General features: G+C 48.1%; 1 protein-coding gene across 4 annotated transcripts in view; it reads left to right on the forward strand.

Annotated features, from left to right (window-relative positions):
• LOC146813086 (uncharacterized) overlaps positions 1 to 20,178 on the forward strand; it is a 120,745-nt gene that overhangs the window by 11,174 nt on the left and 89,393 nt on the right. For 2 of the 4 annotated variants that reach the window (XR_014966954.1, XM_085620070.1), the window contains exon 6: positions 4,496 to 4,591. Coding sequence is in view for 2 of the 4 variants with exons in the window: in XM_085620070.1 (XP_085476196.1) it covers positions 4,496 to 4,591 (96 nt within the window). In the remaining 2 variants the exon portion in view is untranslated. The remainder of the gene's footprint in view (positions 1 to 4,495; positions 4,592 to 20,178) is intronic. The other 2 variants (XR_014966955.1, XM_085620071.1) reach the window with 1 other exon arrangement.

A 20,178-nucleotide genomic window follows, 5' to 3' on the forward strand; every position in this document is an offset into this window, starting at 1 on the left:
AACTATGTGTATTTTGGCTAAAAGCAAAAGAAGTGTAGTGAGACGCCTAACCCCAGAGGGGACATCTTTGAAGTATCCCAAGAGGCTAACCAGGTGGGTCTACAGTGGCGAGTAGGCCAGGTCTCTGTAAACGGCAGTCCAGTAGCCAGCCACGGATGGGCATTCCCAGGCGAGATGGAGGAATGTGGCCTGTAGTACGGCACATCTCAGACAGTGCGCCTCCTCAGCCAGTCCCATAGAATGCCATTGCACCGGAGTGCAGTATAGCCTGTGTAGGAACTTAAAATGGATGAGCCAGAGTCTGTAGTTAGGTGAGAGGGCCGCAGTGAGAGGGCCGCAGTGAGGCCACAGCTCACTGCGGCTTCACTGCGGCTTGTCCATTGTGTTTCGGAGATGCAGGCGGGGGGGCTGGTTTTGAGTTCCCATGCTGAATGAGCTGTGAGGGCTCATCCCAGTGCCTATCCCTGCATCTCGGCATATAATCGGGTGACCAACTTGCAGGGGGGATGTGTTTGTTAACAGGTTTTCCAGCGTGTGTAGTGTGAGAGGTGGCGCGGGGAGTGTATCGTGCAGCGTGCAACATGTAGCACAGACCTAGTGGTAAAGGAGGACATCTAGCGCGGCAGGTCGATGGCACCCCTCGGAGATTGATGAAAAGTTAAAAGAAATTTGGGCAGAACGATCATTTTCGTAATAGCAATCTTTCCTGCCATGGAGAGAGGCAGTCGGGTCCAAGTTGGGATCTGCTCCTCCAGCAACACAATAGCCCTTTCATAGTTTGCCCTCCATAGCTCGTCTATGTCCCAGCTGAGCCAAAACCTAGGTAGCGGACCGGGTCAGTGACCATCTGCAGGGGGTACTCAGACTCAAACTGTTGTGTAGTGGAGGTGAGAGGGAATAGATTAGATTTAGCCCAGTTTATATTGATACCAGAGTACTCACCGAATCTGATTCCCTCATGTATAATGGGGGCCAGGTTTGTTTGGGTTTCTCGTGTATATAGCGTGATATCGTCAGCGTACATGGACAACAAGATCCTCCTAGCCATGAAATTAAGGCCCCTATGGGCATGATGCTGTGGTAGCCTAGTACCTAGTGGCTCCATCGCTATAGGAAATAAAATGGGGGACAAAGTGCATCCTTGCCTGGTTCTACAAGTGACAGAGAAAGGAGCAGAAATCAGCCCATTGAGGCGGAGATGCGCCGTCGGGGAAGCATATAGGAGACCAATCAGGTGCATGAATTGGGGGCTAAGCCCGTGTCGCGGAAGCAGATGGAACAAATGCAGACACTCATAAAGAATCAAATGCCTTAGTTGCGTCCAATAGTGCAGCAACTGCTGCCAGTTGGGGGTCTATAGCATGCATGAGGACAAACATTGTGCGGAGGTTATAGGCTGTGGAGCGGCCAGGTATGAATCATGACTGATCCGGTCAGACAATATCCAGCAATAAAGGGTGAAGCCGATTAGCAAGGAGTGTAGCAAATATTTTGTTGTTGACGTTTATTATGGAAGGCAGTCAGTACGAATCGCATCGGTTAGCTGGTGTGTCAGGGTTCAGTGTTGTGATGATGACCGCTTCCAGTCTTTCCATCTTCGTTCAGAGCCAGGAGGTGTGGGGCTAGAATTATGGCATATTCCTTGTAGAAGGAATTGGTGATCACTTCTAATCCCGGTGCAGTGTTGCTGCGGAGGCTCTCTTCCACTGTGAAGGGTGTGTCTAGGTACAGGCGATGAGCCAGGTCTTACCAGAGCAACTGCATTGTATCTAGGTAGCCAGTCAGGGCTTCCGCGTCAGGTAAGATGATGGCGCTATACAGCTGGGACTGAAAGAATGCCATGGTTTGTAGCAGGTCATTGAGAGTTGTGTGCCTACCCTCCTGATCATCATTAAGCTCCACCAAACAGGCTTAGGCCCATAGCTTCCGGAGCATATTAGCTGCCATCTTTCCGGAAAGATCACCTTTGCAATAACGTCACTTCCCGGTGGGGGTAACAGGTTTCCCTCTATGCATCCTTGTCGTATGCCAAGATTTTCTCCCTTACGGCTCCTAGTCTGTGAAATTTGTATTGTGTAAAATTCCAGTTCAAAAGAATGGATGTCCCTGTCGAGCTTAGTCAGCAGCACGCGCATCATGTTTAATATGCCCAACTGCTGTGCTATGCAGACTCGGCAGATTATGACTTAGAAGGCTTCCCACTGTGTCGATGTGGAGGCTGCCGTGCCCTTGTGGGCATAGTGGTCAATGATTGCTGTTCAGACTTCCTGAATACTGGGTCACATAGGGCTTTGAGGACTAGGCGCCAGGTGAAAGCTCAGGCTTTGGCCAGTGGAGGAGGTATCTACAGTTGAACGGGGGTGTGATCTGAAAGAGTGCAGGATAAATGCAGCATGTCAGAGATCCAAGTGTGGCTGTCCCGGGTGAGTAGCCAATAGTCTATTCTAGACCATGTGCCATGGGCAGACGTAACGCAGGTGCCCTCTATGCTCTCAGTGTGTTTCAGTCTCCAAACATCCGATAAAAAATTGTCGCACATGGGCCTGTGGAGCAGCACCGCTGCATTGGGATGGGGTTGCTAGACGCCATGGGAGTGGTCTGCTGTGTGATCTAGGATGACATTGAGATCGTCCTCCCCACATAACAACTCTGGGTCCCATGTTGGCTAATAAGCATCACACTTCTGCAAAGAACTCTGGACTGTCCATGTTTGGACCATATATTGAGTCTAAAATGACTGGGTGCATATATATAGTGTGCAGGTAGTAATTACATATTGCCCTTCCTTGTCACATATCACCTGTTGTCCCATATCACCTGTTGCATGTGCCAGGGCTGCCCTTTTCAGATAAGTATGGCAGTTCCTCTAGTGTAGTTGGAGTATAAGGACGCGTGAGTCTCAGCGCACCACCCCTGAAGGCGGGAAGCAGTTGCCTGAGTTAAGTGGAGCTTGTGGAGGAAGCAGATATCTACATGGTGTCTATTGATATAGGCGTGGATGAACCGTTTCTTCGCTGGTCGTTCAACATACGGCTCAGTTTGGCCGCGAGGCAACGACAGACAGAGCGGGGCCTCTTTTTCCTGAGCCGTTGACGGGTGAGGTGGGGTCCACTCCTCGTCAGATACGGGTATCACCTGCGTCCCTTGTTTGACATAGCATTTGAACACCTGAAAGCCAGGTTATATGGTTGTATTGATTCCAACCTTATAATAGATTCTTTATGATTTTTCACACATCGCAAGAGCAATACAAGCAATACATAGTTTTTTGTAGTCCTGAAGAAAGCCAAGGGTTAATAATCCAAGTGGCTGAAACATGTAGACCTATGAACACAGTTATTATTTAAAACTGTTTGCACTGTTTTTAATGTGGGTAACAAGAGATACTCAATAAACACATTTTTCTCTTGCGATCCATTTTTAATTCCACTCTTACTTGAGAACCACCTCTTCACATCTTTGCTATCATAAGGAGCTATCTCTCCTGAATACCCCCCAAAAATCCATGAGCTCCCTTCTCAATGCAAGAAGGTTGTAGCCCTTGGTTACACTAGTGTGTGGCCAGGAGGAGACCCAAATGATGAAGCATGTCACCTTTGGTGAGTGATGGGAATCCGTCCTTTTTAAAGGATTTTCCTCAGTAAAAGGGTTCTTTCCTGAGCTATATCCTCTTTCTATTTTCAATACCATTGCTTTGCAGCTTGTGTATTACACTGTAGTCCTATTCGATTCAGTAGACCCGCTGATTTATTTATGTTATTGTGAGTCAGAGTTGGGGAGTTTTTCCGCGCAGGTATCTAAATGTTCCCTAAGACCTTCTTCTCCTATTGAAGTGTTATTGCCTAGTAAATGTAAACAAATCAACATGTATCAAAGTCTGGCGTAGATGTTGGACAGAAGTTGAAACCTTTGCATAACACATCATTCTGTTGTTTAGACAGAGTATAGTTTGACAAATTAGTAATTGATACATTATCTGTTGAGGTCTGGACAACATTTGTATCTAGAACAGAGCTCAGCATCATTGTCAGTTCTTCTGATTGTGGGATACGGACCGGGTGGTTACCCCGTTCTGGGCATTCGCTGTGCCTCCCTCTTCTTTTTTCGTGTCTATGTTCTGTTTTGTTGTAGTTCAGTCTTCCTCTCTCCCTGAACCGTTCTAGTTCCACTAAAAAAGACAATGAGGATATGTTGATGGGTGGTCCTGCCATTACACGGGTAGAGTCATGTGTGTCACTAGTCTTGCTACCAATACTTGATATGTCAGACATGTTAGCTGAGGTGGATGCCATGCAATGTTTCCACTGTAGTTATGTATTTGTAAATTACAATATGTCCATGGTTTACCATATCCATATAAAAGCTGCCAGTTAAACATTGACGCCCTCTCTCAGTGAGAGAGGTTTAAATGGTCCAGTTAACTTCCATTGTATGGTTTGCTGCTGTTTTCCAGATTTATTGGTAACTGACTGAATTCTTTGCTTTGCCTGTCCAGTAGGGTTTCCATTTCTCGATCCTGAGGATTCTTTGCGGATGGAGGAAGGTTCTCCTGGCTTGGAACGAGGTGATGGTGGGACTGATCCAAGCTCAGGTGGGATTTCGCTGCTTCTAAGGTGTTGCACCATTGGACCTAGCCAGTGAGTGACCACTCCTATTCTAAGGTCAATTGCAAATAGGCCTGAGGTGCTGTTTTAGACTGCTGATGTTTTGCTTGAAGTAATGGAGTTAAAATGTAATGGTCCCTGGAATGTGTGATCACATTGTTGGGGTTGGACTTCGATGGCACGGGGGACTTTTTTTTAGCTTAAGTGAGTTGCGCATGACAATAACAAAAATTACAAAGATAAAAGTACCTCAATTTTTCATGTGTCCTGACATCAACGAGTAGCATTTTTATGTTTTTCATAATACAGTGTTTAATAATACTCGGTTCTAATCAAGGCTCCTTAGTACCATAAGGATATGGTGAGTCTTTTGTATCGTAGAACTTAAAACCAATCACAGGAACATGCTCAAACCATATATGTAAAAGACACACAATTGATGAACGGAATGCAGAACAAATCAACACATTCACCCCCAGTCAAGAGATCTGGGTTAAATTCATCATTCTTTTGCTCACCATGCCACCCCACTTTAGACCTGGCCATATGCAAATCAGTCTTGACCCTGGTCCTCTTGGGAACAGTCCAGCCCGAACTGCCAAGCCAGGTCCTCCCTGGAACCGAAACAAGCATCCTAGGACCGGTTTAGGGGGTTTACCCCTCTTCAGCCAGGATAGCTTGATTCCAGTGGCACAGTGAGCCCAGGACCCAAGTCTGGGCATACTTGGCGCACTTGGGGTGAGAAATCAAAAGACACACAATTGATGGACGGAATGCAGAACAAATCAAAACATTCACCCCCAGTCAAGAGATCTTGGTTAAATCCATCATTATTTTGCCCACCATGCCACCCCAGTTTAGACCTGGCAATATATGTAAACAGCACACACAGACAAGTCAGCACACAATGTATCCTAATGCAACTTCCTCGATAACTAAAGACAAACCCATACAGCACAAGCATACACGGTTTCCTTTAGGTTCAGCAAGTTCCCCAATCAACATACATTGCCAGCTTACTCCATGCCCTGCAGAGTATATTTGCCTTCCTTATGATGCTCCCCTGAATTTGTCTACGTAAGCATTATTACTGTCTTGTTATATTTGCATCCCTTATGGTTGCAATACCTGTGTTTCTCTCCTTGTTTGTATACATGTTTGTCTGCCAGTTGTTTCTCTGCGCCTGTTCCAAACAGATCTATTGCTGTTTTCTTGTCTCTGTTATCTGATAGAGAACTCTAGCCGCAGATTCCTTACCTTTGAAAGTTCCAGGCGTCAGGCTGGATCCAGAATATTTTTCTTAGCAGTACCCATGTGTGTCGGTATGTGGTGTCGGTCGACTCCGCGTGACGTCGTTGGTGCTGTGTTCATCGTCATTATAACCGCCACTCTGGTGCGCTGATGTCAGTTCTTTTCTCTCCGCGCCAGCCAGCACATATCCGTCAAAGAGAGCTACCCCCTGTCATTTTTTGACTGACTTTTTAGGTCTCGCCTATCGTTGCAGCGCATGCGGTGCTCGCTCTGCGAGATCTATTGTCGTCGAGGAGACTTCGGAAGGGGACTTGAAGCCCCGTCCATCCTTCCCATTGGCTGGCGTCATTATTTATGTTAAACGCTGGCCTCGGATTGGAAACGAGGCTTCTTGGTCTCCTTCTCGGCCAGCCCATCCGGACTGGATCGTGTGCTGTCGGTGTGAAACGGTCTCCTTCAATTAGGTCTGTGATCATTTTTTTTGTTTTCATTCGCCGTACGGTCAGAGATGCCGATTTTGGTACTGGGGGATCAGGTTCGAGTCTCAGCTCAACATCTTATGATTCTGTCTACTACCACGTATGTGAAGAAAAAGTGAGAGAAATGTGAATTTGCAGAATGTGGTTTTGAAAATATAAGCTAACTCCGGGATTGCAGATTCCCACACTGTGAACAGTCCGATGTTGTAGGTTTATTGCTATATGGGAATCTAAAAGATGTACATATTAAAGACCCCCGAATGGTCAAAATAGAGCTTTGGAAACGGGAGGTGTGGGTTTCCAATTTCCCGTTTTGTGTGATTTATTACTTAATTACGTAGGAAGCAAATCCTGTCGAAGACACCTGCATCAAGTTGGCCCGGGTAACTGATGCTCAGTAGCGCCGTTGCTTTCATTTAGTATTTTATTTTGCCCTCTCCCGTTTTCGCGCTGCTCATTTGTTGTCCAATCTGTAAAACATCATGACACAAGTGGGCCCAGCAGAAACCATTTGCAACTGGTCAACTGGAATTTGAAACGGCCGGGCAAAGTGTGTCAAAGGCACAGATCCAATAGTGCCCGAGGTCTCAGGCGTGCCTCTGGATCTCCTGATAGATACCAAGAAAACGAAAGTTGTGCGTGTTACATCTCCTCTCCTGAATTTGACCATTTCCCTGTGCACTGAAGACGTGCTTCTTTCTGCATATTATTTGTAATTCGCTGTGCACTGCATGCATATCAGAAAGTAACTCAGAGACCTTGCATGAAAGTATTTCAGTAGACAGCTCATACTTTGCAAATTGTTTAAAATTGAACGATTTCCCCTGGGTGTTCTACGGGGACAAGTTCAATCATTCGTTGGCGCGCTCTAATAGTTTACTCGGTCTGTTTTGCCATTGCACACCCAGGAGGGCATATAAAATTCATTTTGCGGAATGAGATATCTCTGAATTGGGTATACCACTGTCACGCTGCACAATGTTGCATAATGCCTTCAGTGCTGGTTAAGACGTCTCTGATTAGCTGATACCACTGTCACGATGCACAGGACTAGGAAATGCCATTATTGCTGGCTCCGCGGAGTCTGCCACGGCCCGGGGGAGGTCGGGATGCAGATTGCTTCACATCCAGCCTCTTGGGCCCGCCCCCTTATCCTTATGGCATTAGCTTGTTAGGGTCAGACTACGGATCCTGCAATAACCCTTGCATAACACAGGCACATTAAAAATTGGTGCAACCAACATCCGCCGCCAACATTTATTGGTCTGAAGAATAATTTAGGTCTCATTAAACATGCATTTCTGTCTGCTGGTATTTCCTATTGGAGCCTGCTGATAGCAAGGGCGCCCTCGAGGCGCCATAAAACTGCTCCTTTCATAAGCACTGTCCACATCTGCTTCCAATGGGACCCAATCTGACCTCATATCCGCCAAATAGTGTTGGTCCCTTCCTCAGGCTGTTTCAACCCAAGTGATTGACCTAATTGATCCTAAAAGCTAGCGACTTAAATATAGTTTGTCCAATGTATCTGTCACTCTTGCAAGACTGCTGGTTGTATTGATTTTCAAAACTATACTAAAACCACTGTGGGGCCTAAACCATTCATATATTTTCAAGCGTTCATGAAATTCTGAACTACGTCACCACCACCTGGTCCACCGGGCTTCCCATAAACGTCATGCTTCCCACTAATGGTTTGTAGTCTTCAAGTCCTGCATCACCTACCAAAACCACCCTCCATGCTAATCGCGATCATACATCGCCAATATCTCTTATCAAACGTTCACCATTCACACTCCACCATCACATGTAGAATGCCACCTATTCCGCTACACATCTGCTGCAATATTGCTACAACTTTCTACATCAAGAATAGAAACAAAACGCACCACACCCGTTGAACGAAGTTATATCACGCCATCAACAACAACACAAAAACCCTCCAAAATTGACAGCTGCATTACGCAGACCATCAGTACCAACCTCACACTCCACACCCTTCTCTCGTAGTCTTTATCCTCACAGACCATTATGCGCCCCAATTTAAATGATTCCCTAACACACCCCGCTAAACGGATTCTGCCACAGTACTCTAGACTCCGCTATGGCTATCTCACAAAACAGTCACACTCACACATACCACCCGAGGACAATATCAAGCACTGCCACCACAACTTAACCACACACATGGATCACCACTATTTCTAAAATGTGCAGAACACCTCACAGTCCACTTACACCCAACCACAACTTACTATAATAACAGTATGAACATAGACCTCCACCCCTACACTGACCACGCAAACTCAGGTAAATCCTTGCTAACCAGGACACAGGGGGCACAGTGGTAAAGAAACTTGGGCCCACCTTATCCCCTACAAAGTACATGGAGGGAGCCCCTGGAGCTTGCGCTGCCCCCCCACCGTGGAGCTGCAGGTGCTTTTGTCATGTCACTAAGGGGGCACCACTTCAATTGACACCCGTTCCACAACATGACGCCTTTAGGATACCACATTAAAATTCTGTGTGTATTTTTTTTTTTTGCAGTTTTATATAGTGCGAACTCGGCCCAATGGCATCAAAGCACTTTACATGAGCACCAGTTACATTACACTCGGTCATTCTTAGGCAGGAAGACATTAAGTGGTTTGCCCAGAATCACAGGATGTTAAGCCGGCGCTGGGACACAAACCTAGTTCCCCACTTCCAAAGTGGGCTCTGGCGGTAACGCCACATCAACTCTCCATAGATGCTGTATGCCTTTAGAAAGAGTGAGATTGGCCTGCAGGTGAGAGTGCCACAGTAAGATGTAGAGGCTCGTGTGTATTGTTAAATTGGTCAATTGTCAACACACAGGATGACACGAATGGCCCACGGAAGAAGTTGGAAATATTAGCACACGTGGACACTGGGACACAAAGTAACCCATTCAATCCTACCAAAGGAGAGCGTGCAGGAAGAAATAAACTACTTATGAGCAAACATGTATCCTTCAGAAAGCCATAGCTCCATGAAGCCTTACCAATGGCACACATGTGTTATACAAATACTAAGTTTCGTAGCATGGCATATTGTTTTTGCTGGAATGGGTAAATGTAAAAACAGTGCAGGTCTGCAGTAGAAATACTTAGCAACCGAAGCGTAGTTAAATGTAGTCTATCAATGTGACGTATAAGCCAGAGTAGTTACTATTCCCCCTCCCCACGATATAATATATGTTTTAAAATACTTTAATGTCGTTTGTCCTGTTCCACTGTATGCCTCCTTGATCAGAAACTTTGTACAGACAGATTGTAACTTGAAACCAAAGTGCTATGGTTTTGGTATGCTGCACGGGAGAACATTTAATAACCTATATTTACATAAAAAGAAGTACATGCATCAATGCATCTTCTCATAAGGCCAATACAAACAAGCATTTGCAATGCAATAGGTCTCGCATTTACGCGAGTTTAAGCTATTGACATTATAAATGACAATGCCTTTTATTTATATTTTAAAAACCAAAACATAAATAAAATGCATTTTCATTTACAATGCCAATGACTCAAACTCATGTAAATGCGAGACCTATTGAATTGCAAATGCTTGTTTTGACTTTTTCTCGACTTCCTTTGTTGCGTAGGATGTCTAGTAGGATGACCTTGGGTTCAATCCGTGTGGCACCTGTCACCGTGCCATGTCAGTCACGGACCCCCACTTAGTGTTTCTCCGGTGTCTGGAGTGAGACCACAACACAAAGTCGTGCTCCGATTGCCAGGCCATGGCATCGAAGGCTTTGAGGGAGCGGTCCCTAAAGCTGATCGTGGCCCGGCGTAACACACCACAGAGGTCGCCTCCTCAATCTTGATCCCGTTTCAGGTCTCAGTTGAGAGGAAGGTCTGAGCATCGCTCCTGTGAATCGAAGCCCTCTTCGCCGAAGTCAGGTAAGAGGTAACACAAGAAGTTGAAGCATGCTTCGACTTCGCCCCGCCCGTCTCTCGATGAGGCGGAGGACCCTCTGCGTTTCGAGGTCCCGCTCCGTGGAGCGGGTGCCTGGGTCGGCTCCGTGCTTCCCTGCCTTCCCGGGAGCGACCCCCACCCAGCTTAAGGAGTTTTATGACGCCATGTGTGCAATTTTTGGACGGCTTGACCCTGCCAGCGTGCCTTCAGGCCCCGTCAGATGACTGAGGAGTCCCCATTGGTTCTGCACCTTCAGCTATGGCTCCGTTGCCACGCCTCCAACTGGACCCATTCACGGGTCTGGACCGGCGCCGGTCGCACCTCCACAGTGACCTTCCTGGGAGCTGTGTCTATTGCCGAGGCCTTCGGTGGCCCGGGGCCCACCGGCAGCGCCTCCCCAATTCTCATCCCTGATGACAAGCAGCTGGTTGGGTGTCCTCCGTACGGCTCCATGCCCTTCAATATGCCCTATTCTGAAGGGTTAAGAATGGATGAGGAGGATTGGGAGGGGGAGCATGATCCCTTACAAGTCCTGCTACCACAACACATGGACTGGTATGAGGAACTGGGTGATGCCACTGGCCTGGACTCCTCCCCAGATTCTGGCATGCTGTCTCCACCGAACCTGGCTACCGAGGAGGGGGCATCATTTGCTATGGTGGTGCGTAGGGCTGTGGAGGGCTTGGACCTGCAGCTCCCTGGTGTCTCCAGCTCGGAACCCTTGCTGTCTTTCAATGAGACCTTAATGCACGTCCTTCTGGGCATCTGGTCCAAGCCCAGCACAGGGGCCGTGGCGCGTTCCCTTCCGCACCTCCGGACAAGGAATCCAAGAGACTGGAAAGCTTTGAATGGAAAAACGTTTTATCCAGTAAGGCTATAATTGTGGTCAGTGAATACCGCATGCCTTTTGGGATGTTATTCCCATTCAATATGGGACACTGTTGCGCAGGTGCTGCCCAGGGTCTCCGAGGAGTGCCATATCCTACTCTCTCAAGCCATTTTGGCCGGGAGAGATGCAGCAAAGTCCGCCATCAGATGTGGCTTGGACAAGACAGACTTGATGGGCAGAACGATTGCCACTACCATGATCGTACATCGCCACGCCAGGCTGAGGATATCTGTTTTTTCAGGGGATGTCCAAGCTAACCTTATGGACATGCCCTTTGATGGCTCCCGTCTCTTCAGAGACAAAGCAGATGCTGCCATTGAGCGTTTCAAGAACTCGTGGGCTACGGCCAAGTCCTTGGGCCTCACCACAACGTCCCAGCCTGTATCTGCCTTTCGCTCTTTTCGTGGCTACGGAAGGGGCTACCAACCGTGCAACCATATTCCAGCCAGAGGGCCCTGCAAGTTCTGCAGCTTCTGCAGGCTTGTGGATGTGGTTCACCCCGACCCCATGGGTCGGGAGGCCAGAAGTCGAGCCAAGCCACAATCTCCTCCTCCACTGCAAAACCTTCCTAGTCCGATCCCCCAGGATCATTCATGACCAGTCGATGGCAGAATACTCCATCATCTTCACCACTTGCGAAACATCCTCTAAAACAGTTGGGTGTTGCAAATAGTCTGAAGGGGCTACTCCCTCCCCTTCGAGAATACCCCTCCCTCTGTACCTCCAGTGTACGATCAGCTGATGGAGGATCACCTTGCTCTACTCCGTCAGGAAGTCAAAACTCTCCTGGCCAAGGGAGCTATAGAGAGGCTTACTGGGCCAGAAATAGGCTGTGGTTGTTATTCCCACAATTTTTGGGTCCCAAAGAAGGACAGAGGCCTTCGTCCTATCCTCGAAACTCAGAGCCCTCAACTACTTCCTCCAAAAAGAGAAGTTCAAGATGCTCAACCTAGCTCATGCCCTTTCTGCCCTGGACCCAGGAAACTGGATGGTAGCGCTGGACTTGCAGGATGCCTATTTTCATATCCCCATCCTGCCTGCCCATCGTCGCTACCTGAGGTTTACAGTGGGCCACGAGCACTTTCAGGTTGCCGTGCTCCCCTTCAGCCTCACCAGTGCCACTCTGTTGTTCACAAAGGTGATGGCAGTGTCCGCAACCCATCTGCGGAGATAAGAGGTTCCAGTCTTCCCCTATTCCCCTATCTCGACGACTGGTTGTTGAAGGCGGGCTCGTCCCAAGCAGTCGTCTCCCACCTCCAGACTGCGGTGAACCTCCTGCATTTTCTGGGGTTCACTATCAATGTGCCGAAGTCACACCTGACTTCCTCTCAGATACTCCCTTTTATTGGGGTGGTTCTGGACACAATGCAGTTTCAGGCCTATCCTCCTGAATGGTGAGTCCAGGATATTCAGGCTATGATACAGATGTTTCAGCCTCTAGTCTGGATTTCAATGAGAATGACTCTGAGGCTGTAGGGCCTCATGGCCTCCTGCATCCTGCTGGTGCACCATGCAAGATGGCACATGCAAGCTCCCCAGTGAGACCTAAAGTTCCATTGGGCACAGCATTGGGGAAATCTCACGACCTGGTTCAGATCTTGGAGGGCACTGCGAAAGACCTCCAGTGGTGGGTAAATATCCTGGCCAAGGGAGCTATAGAGAGGCTTCCCGGGCCAGAAATAGGCTGTGGTTGTTATTCCCGCTATATTTTGGTCCCAAAGAAGGACGGAGGCCTTCGTCCTATCCTCGACCTCAGAGCCCTCAACTACTTCCTCAAAAAAGAGAAGTTCAAGATGCTCAACCTAGCTCATGCCCTTTCTGCCCAGGACCCAGGAAACTGGATGGTAGCGCTGGACTTGCAGGATGCCTATTTTCATATCCCCATCCTGCCTGCCCATCGTCGCTACCTGAGGTTTACGGTGGGCCACGAGCACTTTCAGGTTGCCGTGCTCCCCTTCAGCCTCACCAGTGCCCCTCTGTTGTTCACAAAGGTGATGGCAGTGGTCGCAGCCCATCTGCGGAGATAAGAGGTTCCAGTCTTCCCCTATTCCCCTGTCTCGACGACTGGTTGTTGAAGGCGGGCTCGTCCCAAGCAGTCGTCTCCCACCTCCAGACTGCAGCGAACCTCCTGTATTCGCTGGGGTTCACTATCAATGTGCTGAAGTCACACCTGACTCCCTCTCAGATGCTCCCTTTTATTGGGGCGGTTCTGGACACAATGCAGTTTCAGGCCTATCCTCCCGAATGGTGAGTCCAGGATATTTAGGCTATGATACAGATGGTTCAGCCTCTATTCTGGATTTCAATGAGAATGACTCTGAGGCTGTTGGGCCTCATGGCCTACTGCATCCTGCTGGTGGACCATGCAAAATGGCACATGCAAGCTCCTCAGTGGGACCTAAAGTTCCATTGGGCACAGCATTAGGGAAATCTCACTGACCTGGATCAGATCTTGGAGGGCACTGCGAAAGATCTGCAGTGGTGGCTAACAAACTGAAATTGGGTCAGAGGTATACCCCTCGCCGTTCCCCTCCCAGACTTCACAGTACTGAAGGATGCATCTTTTCTGGGATGGGGCGGCCATCTGGGGGAGGTGGAGATCAGAGGTCTCTGGCGGAAGCCAGGCTCCATATCAACCTGTTGGAGCTTCGGGCGATCCGGCTGGCACTGAAAGCCTTTTTACCAACCATCAAGGGAAGGCTAGTTAAGAGTTCATGGACAACTCTACTACCATGTGGTACTGCAATAAACAAGGTGGAGTGGGGTCGTGGACTCTTTGTCAAGAGGCCCTGCGCTTCTTACTTGGCTGGAACATCAAGGCATTTCCTTGGTGGTTCAACATCTGGCTGGTTCTCTGAATGTCAAAGTGGATGAACACAGTCGAAGTTGCCTAGCGGATTACGAGTGGCGTCTCCATCCGGAGGTGGTACAACGTCTCTTTCAGCGCTGGTGAGAGTCTTGGTTAGATCTGTTCGCCTCTGAAGAAAACGCGCAATGTCAGCAGTTTTGCGCAGTGGAGTTTCCAAGGTGGCTCTCGCTCGGCGACGCTTTTCGTTGTGAGTGGAGATCAGGCCTCCTGTTTGTCTTTACGCACAGAGTGCTCAAGAAGATCAGGAGTGACCGGGCACAAATCATTCTTGTGGCTCCAGATTGGGCACAGAGAGTTTGGTATCCTGAGCTTCTGGATAAGAGCATCGATCCTCTGATCAGGCTACCCCTTATGGAGCATCTTCGGTCACAGCGGCTGGAAAGGGTCCTCCATCCGAACCTGTCCACTCTCCGCCTCCTTGCGTGGAGATTGAGCGGTGACAGTTGACAGCTTTTGACCTTCCTCCCGAAGTCTGCAAGGTTTTTCTAGAAGCCAGGCACCCCTCCACACAATTGGTATACGCCTGCTGATGGAATCAATTTGGTAAATATTGTACAGAACGGTCTATCGACCCTTTATCTGCTTCTATGGCATATATTCTCCTGATTGTCCTTTCCTTGGCTCAGCAGGGCTCTGCTTTGGGCACTTTGAAGGGCTACCTTTCGGCCCTCTCTGCTTTTCTTCGGATGCCAGTTCAGCCTTCACTTTTTAAGTTCTCTCTGGCGCAGAGATTCTTGAATGTGTTAACCTACTTGTTTCCCCCTTCTCCTTTTCTTATGCCACAATGCGGCCTTAATTTGGTCCTTACTTTCTTGATGTGCGCACCATTAGAGCCGACGCACAACTATCCTCTACTGTTGCTCACTGCCAAAACATATTTTTTTGGTGGCAATTAGCTCTGCTAGGAGGATGAGCGAACTACAGGCACTGTCATCACAGCCTCCTTAACTGACAGTCTTCCAAGACAAAGTGGTTCTGAGAACTTCGGCATCCTTTTTGTCCAAGGTTGTAACTTCCTTCCATCTGGGACAGTCTGTTACTCTGCCCACTTTCTATGCCCCTCCGCATCCTTCCAAAGAAGAGGAGTGTCTCCACCGCCTGGACCCAAAAAGATTGTGATCGTTCTACCTTGATTGCATAACAGAGTTACAGGTGGATGACCAACTCTTTCTAGAATATGTGGTAGCAAAGAAGAGGTGTGCTGTCCAAAAGAGGATCATATCTAGCTGGGTTATCCTCTGCATCAAAATATGTTATGCCTTGGCAAAGAAGCATCCTCCCGAATGCCTTAGCGCCCATTCCACCAGGGCGAAAGCAGTCACCACAGCCCTCCAGCGTGGTGTTCCTATTTCTGATATCTACCAGGCGACCACGTGGGCATCTTTGGACACGTTTGCCAGACACTATTGCCTGGATTCTCAGATTCGCAGAGAGGGCCTGTTTGGCTGCTCTGTCTTACAGAATTTCCTGCTTAAAAGCTTTTCTGCAGTCCCCCCTCCGGGGAAGGTATTGCTTGGGTATCTGTTCAAAGGTAAGGAATCTGCGGCTAAATGTGTCTATCAGATGAACAAGTTATTTCCTTCAATAACGCCTTATCTGGTAGAGACATGATCTAGCTGCAGATTCCTTACCAATCCACTTATCCTCCCAGCACTGCCGAATTGTCTTGTAGTGTCAGGGCTGTTCCCCTTCAGGGCCCTAGTTTCTTTTTAAACACACCATGGTCAGTCACTTCATGGCTCCGCACTTCTGACGTGAAAAGTACTGACGTCAGCGCGCCAGAGTGGCAGTTATATTGACGACGCAGACGTCACGACGAACAAGACGCCGGCGTCGTCACGCGGAGTCGACCATCACCACCTACTGGCGCGCAGGGGTACTGCTAAGAAAAATCTTCTGGATCCAGACTGACTACTGGAAGTTCAAAGGTAAGGACTCTGCAGTTAGATGTTTCTACCAGACAAGGCGTTACCAAGGTAAGTAACTTGTCTGTTTGTGCATGCTTGGGTACCCATTTTGAATATATGCCGGAGCCTTTGTCTTCAGTAGAGTTTTTGGAAGTACTTTCTCAGCAAACACTGTGGCTGTGCTAGTCCTTGTCCCGTTGTCCAATTGTCCAATTCAGCTGTAGTTTCTGGGCAGCTGGTGCTGCTTCAGGTTGGTGGTGGGAGACCCTAGCAAATTACATTGAAACAGTCCTTAAATGTAGCTGAGACAGTGACTGTGGGAATATTCAGCTTCTAGGTCATATGTTCATCCTCTTCCTCAGAGTTTCACACTGCTGACACAGCTTGTTCCAATTGCAAAAACAGCCAAATACCCAGACGTTTCTCCACCCAATGTTCATGCTGCTGCTTGCCACTTGTTTATGTGTGCTGCTTGTATTTTACTGCATTTCTTGCTTTCGTCTTCTGTTCCGGTTTGACGCTGTGATGGCTATTGTTATTGGCAGTGCCACTCAACCCATGGGCACATTAACAATCCTCCATGGTCTTCATGTCCTATTTTGGTTTCGGGACATTGTGAGCCATGGCTGGGGGCTCCTGATTGCTGCTCCTCGCCGCTATGAACCTTCCAGTGTCAGGAGACCAACTAAGAGTAGTGGTGGGCAGTATCAGGAGGAACTGCCAGAAAAAGCTCCTATGGTCTAGCAAAATGAACATGATTTGACCTAGGCAAATTAGGCAGAGCAGGCAAGCACGTGACTGAAGATTGCAGTAAATTGCTGCAGAGGAAGAATCGCAGTGTTCATGCAAGCAGCCTTCCAGGTGAGGGGCGAATGCAGCGTTTGTTGCGACTTGTGGCAGCCTGTGAGTGAAGTTATGCAGAGCTGAGAATGGTTTATCCTTTTATGGTTTTATCATAAGCAACGTCTTCTTTTTTTACCAATTGTGCCAAAAAGGAGCATCAGTTTGAAAGTCACCCAGGTGGCCCTACCACCTTGTTGACTAGGGTTTATCAAGACACCCTGCCATTATCCTGTCTTTTCTCTTTTTTTCAATCTTGCTCAGTCTCCTGTTTTCCAAGAATTACAGAAACCTACGTTTCACTTAGTCACTTAGTATTTCAGCATTTAAACCAGCCTTACCCTGAAGGCACCTAGAAGAGACAGCAAAAAGCTAAAAAAGTGTATCATGTGATATATAATAAGACATTTTTAAAACTCCCCATCACTGTTTATCATAAAACAGAAGATCGACCAGATTGAGAGCTGGAAAACTGCTGAACGTTTTCCAAGCTGCAGTGCCACACCGTGCGGTACATAATAGAAAGATAGAATTACTGATGGCAGCCAATGAAAGTGAAGGGTGGTGAGCAGTATGTCATTGCCTCTAATCCTATCCTCACACAATGCAACTTGCTTCACTCAGTGAATGGAGCTCAGGAAATGCAAAGCTCGTGTTACTTGATGCCTACATTGCCCCCTAACTCAAAGATGCTTCATTTAAATAAAATTAAAGCTATTCCAAAGCCTGTTTTTCTTTGTTATGCTAAGAGTATTTGTATACCGTGTTATTATCCATGAGAGTTTTCTGGCGTGGCAGGTGTGTGGGCCTTGACCACTGGCGTATTACTCTAAGAGCAACTTCAGATTTTTGTGGAATTCAAGAAGAGAGGAGGAGGCCCTGTTGTGTGGTGGGAGGTCGCTCCGTCCAGCTTGCTGCAGACAGTAGCTCAAGATAGGCAACTAAATACAGTACTAAATGCTGAGGACGTCAAGTCGAACCTACACTAGTTCAAGGCTCAGCAAGTGCAGTAGGAGGGACAATAGAGCAGCAGACTAAGCTAAACTCACCTATAGAAAAAGATCTCTCTTAACAAGGCTCAGGAATAGCAAAACACATCAGCTCAAACAAAGATTGCTCCACAGCACCTGTCCAGCACATTCTCTCACTGAAAGTTCAGGTGCAATTGTGGGGGCAAGCTGTCAGTTCCTGAAGATGGATGCTCAAACTCTGGTCCTCTAATGAAACCTCCACCTACATTCCTCCCATTGACAGGAGAACTGGATTGGCATAGGAATTTTTTTCCGAATCGCTGGCAAATACACTGGTTAAACCTGCAATTACTCAGACTTTTTGATGTAATTGAAAGAAGTACCTGTAGTAATTCAAACTATAGTGACTGCAAGGAGAGCTTGGAAACAGCAACAGGGCCTCCGACCTGCCAACTAGTAATACTGAACCCAATGCTACTTCCATAACGAGTCCAAAGGATACTGAGAGCAAATGCCAACTAGAGAACACACCTTGTGAGCATTTAGAAGCTAGTCATGAAGGGGCGTTTCATGTTTTGCATATTGACAAACCTAGGCGGAAACTGCACCCCAATAAAAAAAAAAACGTGCTCAACTTTCGATCAAAGCGGGGAAGCCCAAAAAAATAAGTCAGAAAAAAGATGCTGTGATTCTGCTGGCAAATCCTGATAAGGACGAGTTAAAACTGGAAGGATCATATCAGGTTTGTGGACACCATCCCTGAATTATAATGTGACAGAACATGTGAACCGCACACGTACATCAGAAGAATCCTGAAAGGCCTCAGGTAGGACACAAAATGAGAACCAAGGGGAAACTCAGGCCCTGGGAGGATTTGTCATTTAGTGTCTGTTGTGTAAGAAATCAGGAGGCCATAAAAGACCCTTGTAGGCCTGGGGAAGGATCGATTGTCCCCGTCTTTTCCCTGAAGCCGGCTTGGTATTGAGATAAAATTGCGTTATCTTCCGCCCATGTCTGAATCTTCGACAGGAGGGCTCTACAAAATACCTTTTGTAAGGGGTCTATCAGGCTAATGGGCCTGTAGTTGGAAGGCTCTTCTCTGTCCCCTTTTTTATAAATGGGGACTGTAGGAGAGTAGGATCTGCCTCTTATGGTTACCCCCACTTTTTGCTGCTGTAACACTGTTTTTCGACTTTAGTCTGGCTGGGGCCCTGCTATTCAGGACCCCAGCCTAGCTGCTTCCTTTCTAAATTGATTCCATGTCCTTTAGGTACACTCCAGATTGGATTCTGGGGTACCCTTGTAAGTCCCTAGTATATGGTATACTATGTACCCAGGGCATAGGTACCCCAGAGGCCTACCAGGGGCTGAAGCATGTATTATGCCACCCCTGGAAAGCCCTCCAAAATGACACCACAGGTCTGCTACTGCAGCCTGGGTAAGGTGGTGCATGCACCCCTTACTTAGATATAGGTTCACTATATCTCACCTATCACTGCACATAGAAACATGTCAGTCACCCCTATGGCAGGCCTTATCAATCCTGAAGGCAGGGTGCTTGGTTATATGTGAGAGGGTGCCCAGGCATGAGCTGAGCCCCTCTGTAGCCTTCGGAATCTCTTCTCCGGGGTTGTCAGTAGTGCAGCCTGAATGCTAACTTCGGACTGGCTGCACGGAAACATGTTGTGTTTGGTGTCAAACACCTTGGAATCATACCCCCACTCCGATAACTGGTGTGGGAGTATGATCCCATCCTTCCAGAGGAAGAGACATGACAGCACCTGTATACCCGGTACCAACTTAAAAGAGCCCTGGCATCACAAAATGGATGCTGCAGCCACAGACACAGGTCTGGCCTCCTGCTGCTGACCGAAACTCTGGCAGGGGAGGCCTGGACAATAGGTTTCCTGTCACAGGGAGGTGTAACCACCTCCCTGACAGGCTGATGTGTATTGGGGCTAGTTGGGAGCACTCTCAGAGTGCTTTGAAGTCCTGCACTGGGGGCACATTTGGTGTCCCTGTGCATAGTCCAGCTCAATCGGTTCAGGGGCTACCAGCCTCTTCTCTGGCGCGAAACTGGACAAAGGAAATGGGTGTAGCACCCCTCTTTCCAAACCCTCCGATAGGTGGGCCCCTGAGTTAATCCAACCCCTTTCTTAGGTATAAGTAAGGAACCCCTGGCAACAGGACTTTAGATATCTCTGGCCAAAACTCTGCAACTGAATCCTGGGAACTTCGACGCTCTACTGAAGATTAGAGGACTGAAGAAATCTCCCTTGGGGTCAAGGAGTGACTCCCCTGCTTGGCAGGCCCCAACGATGCAATTGCCGGTCTGCATCTCCGAAGCTCCCGCCGGACTCCGAAGTATCTGCAGCCCAGGAAGCGGATTTCCAGACTTCTCAGAGGCCGACCCCCAGCCCTCGTGA

This window comes from Triturus cristatus, chromosome 7 (assembly GCF_964204655.1).
Source record: "Triturus cristatus chromosome 7, aTriCri1.1, whole genome shotgun sequence".
Lineage (NCBI taxonomy): Eukaryota > Metazoa > Chordata > Amphibia > Caudata > Salamandridae > Triturus > Triturus cristatus.